This window comes from Palaemon carinicauda, chromosome 3 (assembly GCF_036898095.1).
Source record: "Palaemon carinicauda isolate YSFRI2023 chromosome 3, ASM3689809v2, whole genome shotgun sequence".
In the NCBI taxonomy this organism is placed as follows: Eukaryota; Metazoa; Arthropoda; class Malacostraca; order Decapoda; family Palaemonidae; genus Palaemon; species Palaemon carinicauda.
In genome coordinates this window covers 111,659,915-111,664,914 of record NC_090727.1, presented here as the reverse complement: position 1 = coordinate 111,664,914, position 5,000 = coordinate 111,659,915, and the positions used below count along the sequence as shown (strand labels likewise).

At 36.2% G+C, this 5,000-nt stretch overlaps 2 protein-coding genes across 2 annotated transcripts in view; both read right to left on the bottom strand.

Moving 5' to 3' along the window:
* LOC137637798 (uncharacterized) overlaps positions 1-698 on the bottom strand; it is a 1,605-nt gene extending 907 nt beyond the window's left edge. Inside the window, exon 1 of the mRNA XM_068369910.1 lies at positions 1-698. This exon is cut by the window's left edge and continues 907 nt beyond it. Within this exon, the coding sequence (XP_068226011.1) occupies positions 1-652 (652 nt within the window). The 5' untranslated portion in view covers positions 653-698.
* LOC137633469 (uncharacterized) overlaps positions 658-5,000 on the bottom strand; it is a 6,000-nt gene continuing 1,657 nt past the window's right edge. Inside the window, exon 2 of the mRNA XM_068365764.1 lies at positions 658-5,000. This exon is cut by the window's right edge and continues 946 nt beyond it. Within this exon, the coding sequence (XP_068221865.1) occupies positions 658-5,000 (4,343 nt within the window).

The window sequence follows — 5,000 nt, the reverse complement described above, 5'->3', positions numbered from 1 at the left end:
GCAGTTTTGTGTAGTTTTCTTTAACTTTATCACAAGGAGAAACTAGATAGTCCTCATCCAATTCTAGATCTGGATGTCTTTGCAGCTCAGGAATTAAGTTAACTGAAACAAGGTCATAACCCCTAATTAGACACTCTGGTGTTATGGGATCAGGAAGTGATTTGTTTAAATCTGTATCTCTTAATGCCTCTTTAAAAGCTATTGGCCTTCTATTCAATAAATGGACAGTCTGACATATTAAAAACTCAAAATCCCTTATATCTAAAACATTATTTCTCATGGCTCCAAATAAGCATCTCTTAGTAAGTTTCACACAACTTTCAACCATTGAACCAAGAGCCGAGTTCCCTTTGAAAAACTGTTCAAACTGAAGGTTCTTTATGCCATTCTCTTCTAGATAGAGTTTAACTTCTGGGTCTTTTAAATAATCTAGAATTACGTTGCCTCCTGCTACTAACTGAGATCCCTGATCGGAAATACACAAATTTGGTAGTCCAAACTCAAATGTATGAAGCTGGAAGGCTCTAAGATACTCTTTAACACTCAAGTCCATGCACACCTTCAGATTTATAGCTCTACTCCAAGTACATGTGAAACATATTATCCATGCTTTTACTTTTTTCCCACTGGAACGTACAAAGAAGGGTCCCATGTAATCTACAAAAATATAGCGGAAAGGAATCTCTGGGGGATTAATCCTAAAATCTCTATATAACAGTGTTGATTAAGATTAACTGTCCTCTCATTGAACCTACGGCATACGACACATGTGCGGATTATCCTTTTAACTACTGAAAAAAATCTAGGTATCCAAAATATCTTACGTACTTCAGCCAGTAGCCTATAGCATCCAGCATGTAAAAAACGTTCATGATAATCTAATACAATATATTTAGTTAGTAAACTATCCTTAGAAATTAGCAATGGAAATCGCATCCTTCGGTCATCTTTAAGTTTCTGCATTTTGCTACGTACCCTTAACAGGCCTTCCTGATCCACATAAACATTGAGCTGTCCAACTAACTTGGGGATATCTTTGAGCAACCGTTTTCTTGATTCAAAATATTCAAAAATTTCAGGGAAGTGCTTCTGCTGATCTCTTCTTATTACCATCTTTGTAGCCTCTGCAAAGAAGTTATGATTAATATCAAGACAGCTAATATGTCCAAACTTAACAGGATCCTTTAGTTTTAGTTTCATTTTCAAGTTATTAACAAAGATAAGTACTCTACGGAAAACAGAAACAACTTTATGGTAGCTAGAACATCTTGATAAAGCATCGGTATGCTCCTCAATCTTTGTAGTAATAGTACCATGGTAAGACTGGACAACACCAACAGGAGAATCTTGCTTTACCGGAAGGGCAGGTATTACAAAATCCAAGATAAATTCCCTGTTCAGCTGACCTTCTGTCTCATTAAGCAGAAATTTAGGACCTGAAAAGTAGTTAGTTTTTTGAAGCTGCTTGAAAGATAAGCTGCGAGTGATGCAATCGGCTGGATTTTCACAACCTGACACAAAAGGAAAATGAATCGGGTGTTTATTACACAGTTCATTTATTGTGTGTAACCTATTTTGAACAAATACTGAACACTTCTGCATTTTATCAAGCTTGGCAGAAAACCCATGTACCCAGGAAAGGGCAACGAAGCTATCCGAGTAGACCATCAACTCGCTTATTTTGATTGGCATCATACAAGAAATTCCGGATAACTCCTCATACAGACATGTAATTTCTTCTACGGCCAAAGTTATTCCTTGCAGTTCCAGAGATGGCATGCTTTTAGATTCCATTTGCTTGTTTACTATCCTATTTTTTGCAAAGACAAAACTGACCTTTCCTGTGGGAATATTTTGTATGTAAATGACTACACCAAACATCTGCTTACTACTGTCTGAAAATGCCAATAGCCGGTAAGTATCTTCTCTACTCCCAAAGACTCTTGGTATCTCTGCAACAGAAGCAGCATTTGCTTGTTTGGCAATATTCCGCCATTGCCTCCTAACATCGGCATCTAATTCCTTGTCCCAGCCCAGATCTTTGTTGCACTGTAACTGATGCAAAAATAGCCTTGAACGATTAAGAATAGGGCCATTAAAGTTAAAGAGATCATACTGGGAGGCAATAGACTGCAATACTTCCCGTTTTGTTCGAGCTTGTATGTTAAGACTAATAGGTTTAGTAGATAAACTGTCTTGCTTCCTATCCCATGACAACCCAAGTAATTTTACCTTTTCATTGGTTTCTGTACTAATCTCATTATCTATGTGGTCTTGCAATGCAAAATCATTACTGATGTACTGCTGCAGGTAAATCTTGTATGGCTCAAAAATGCTTTCTAGTTGTTGGTATGCCCAGAGAAGTTCTTCAGAACTATCATAGGCAACTGCACAGTTATCCATGTAACATAGTTGATATATCATCTTCTTTAATTGTAAAAGTTTACTATCATCACCGTCTACATCTAAAATTAAAATCTTATATAGAGCAAGTAACAGTAATGCAGGGCTGCATCTTAAGCCAAAACTTAATCTTAAATTTCTGTATCCCACAACGGTAAAGTCTTCCTTCTCTACATTTCTGAACCATAGGCATAATAGCCTATTGCTATCTGTGTCATTCAAGGCAAGATTATTGAACGCTTTACACAAATCAAAACATAATAACTTCTGTCCAAATCTCAAATGTAATATAGCAGAGGAAAGTTTCTGGTTTAGATTTGGTCCTGAATATATAGCCTGATTGTGACTAATGGAAGGTTTACTAGAATCTTGCTGACAAAGATTAGACAAATACACTATCCTGCACTTTGTGGTTTCGCGATCCATTTTAAAGATGCCCATGTGAGGCAAAAAGCTATGGTTAGGGTGCTCTCTGATAAATTCGGGAAGGTTATTAATGCGCTCTATGATCCCCATACTTTCCTGTTCTTTAAAAACTTTATCCATTATCAATAGCTTATCCCTGTTATTTTGCAATTTTTTCAAGTTAGACTTTAAAATTGAAACTGCCAATCCCTGATTGGAACCTAATAAATGGGACACCTGAGGATTCCAAAATAAAGGAACAACAATTCTACCTTCTTTATCTCTCTTCATATTTTCAAGGGAAAACTTAACCAACTTCTTATTTATTTCAGAACTCCCAGAATCAGAATCATTAGGTTCAGACTTTACAAATCTATGACAACTTTCTTCTAAAATTTGGTTAGCTGCCTTGATAAGCTGAGATTCAATTATATCCCCCTTATCATCAAATACATTAATGTTAACGGGATCCACAGTATCTTTAAAAGCACAATCCGAAACAAGGCAAGTATTACCATTCCCGAAAATGCTACCAACTAAGTTGTGATCTGAAAGTTGAACCAATCCTTGAAAGCAACTTCCAACATAAGGTAAAAATGTTAAATCCTTCAATATTTGTTCCACATTACCATGTAACAATACTCCAGCAGGAGTTTCAGAATATAGAGATTCTAAGTTTGATCCAAACAAGTGTTCCTGCTGAGGAAGACAGTATGCTGAGCGAGTGCCAAGAATTAACTGAATACTCTGGATACCACAAGAATCATTTGACAAGCTTTCGTCTGCCAAAAAATAACCCCTTTCTTTGAAACCACTTACTACCTTACCTAATTTAGGAAGTTTTAACTTTACATTAATAGAAGGTATACACAGTGCTTCAATTTTTCTAAGCCTATCCCCTATCTGTAAACTTACTTCAATCAGCTTAGTAGTATAATTCTGAGTAGTGTTAATACCATTTACTGTTAGAGAAATATTTTCCCTTAATGTGGGTAAATTATACCTGTCCGCAATATCGGTCAAAATGAAGTTACACTGACAGCCACTGTCTTTTAAACATCTTAACTTTAAACCATTATCCAAGGTAGCAGTAAAAGTGGGAAGAACAGTCTGCATGTCAGAATCACTCTGGAAAGCTTCCACAATGTTAACCATTGAGCCAGATATCTCCTTATTTTCCTTAGGCTTGGATTTTGCTTTATCTTTACCCTTATCTGTACAACATTGGCTATCTGGTTTATTTCCATCTTTATTTGCGACTTGATTGCCATCAACAGACCGAATACACAGGAAACTGAAATGCCACTCCGAGCAATACTTACATTTATTATTGAACCTATACCTACAAAATTTACTCAGATGATTTAGGTTAGAACATTTTAGGCATCCTTTCAATTTTCTTATTTTATCTATCTTGGCTTCTGCAGAGTCAAATTTGGCACACTTGTGGATAGGGTGATCAGCTGGTTTACCATCTACTTTAGTGCATATACTACAAGGCTTAAAGGTCTTATTTATTTCATACTTTACATCTACAGCTAAGCTGGTAGCTCCATGGTCACTAGCATTTGATTCTTTGGGGAAAAATTGTTTAGGGAGTTCTTTAGTTTTCTTAGACTGGCTACAATAACGCTCACTAGCTTCAAAAAATTTGTCTACAATTTCATTTAACGTTGGCTTGGAGCTGTTAGTAATTTGAATCAAATGATTCTTAAATGCATCATTCAATCCTTCCCATATAAAAAACTGAAGTATACAGTCCACAGTAATTTTCAATTTGCGCATTCTTTCCATAATTAACCTAACCTTAGTGATAAATTCATATGGATCAGTGTTGTTAGAAAGTTTCAAATGGGATAACTGCCTCAAAGCATTAAATTTTTGTGTGTCATCCGAAGCTAGAGCTTTCAGTAGTAATTGCTTTGCATGTGAATATCCCTGCTTATCTGCTTCCAAGGACTCTACTAAAACTAAGGCCCTGCCTGAGATCTGCTGCTTTAATAACAAGAGTTTATCGTATTCAGGGTATTCAAATTTACTTAAAGTGTCTTCAAATTCTTCAAAAAATCTAGCAAGGTCCTCGTCATCAGAACTAGTGTATTTAGGTAGGGGAGCTATGGGAGACTTAAGCAAACTTCTTGCGGAACTAAGAGAGTCATTCGAATGGGAAACTGATGAAGAGGGCACACTAG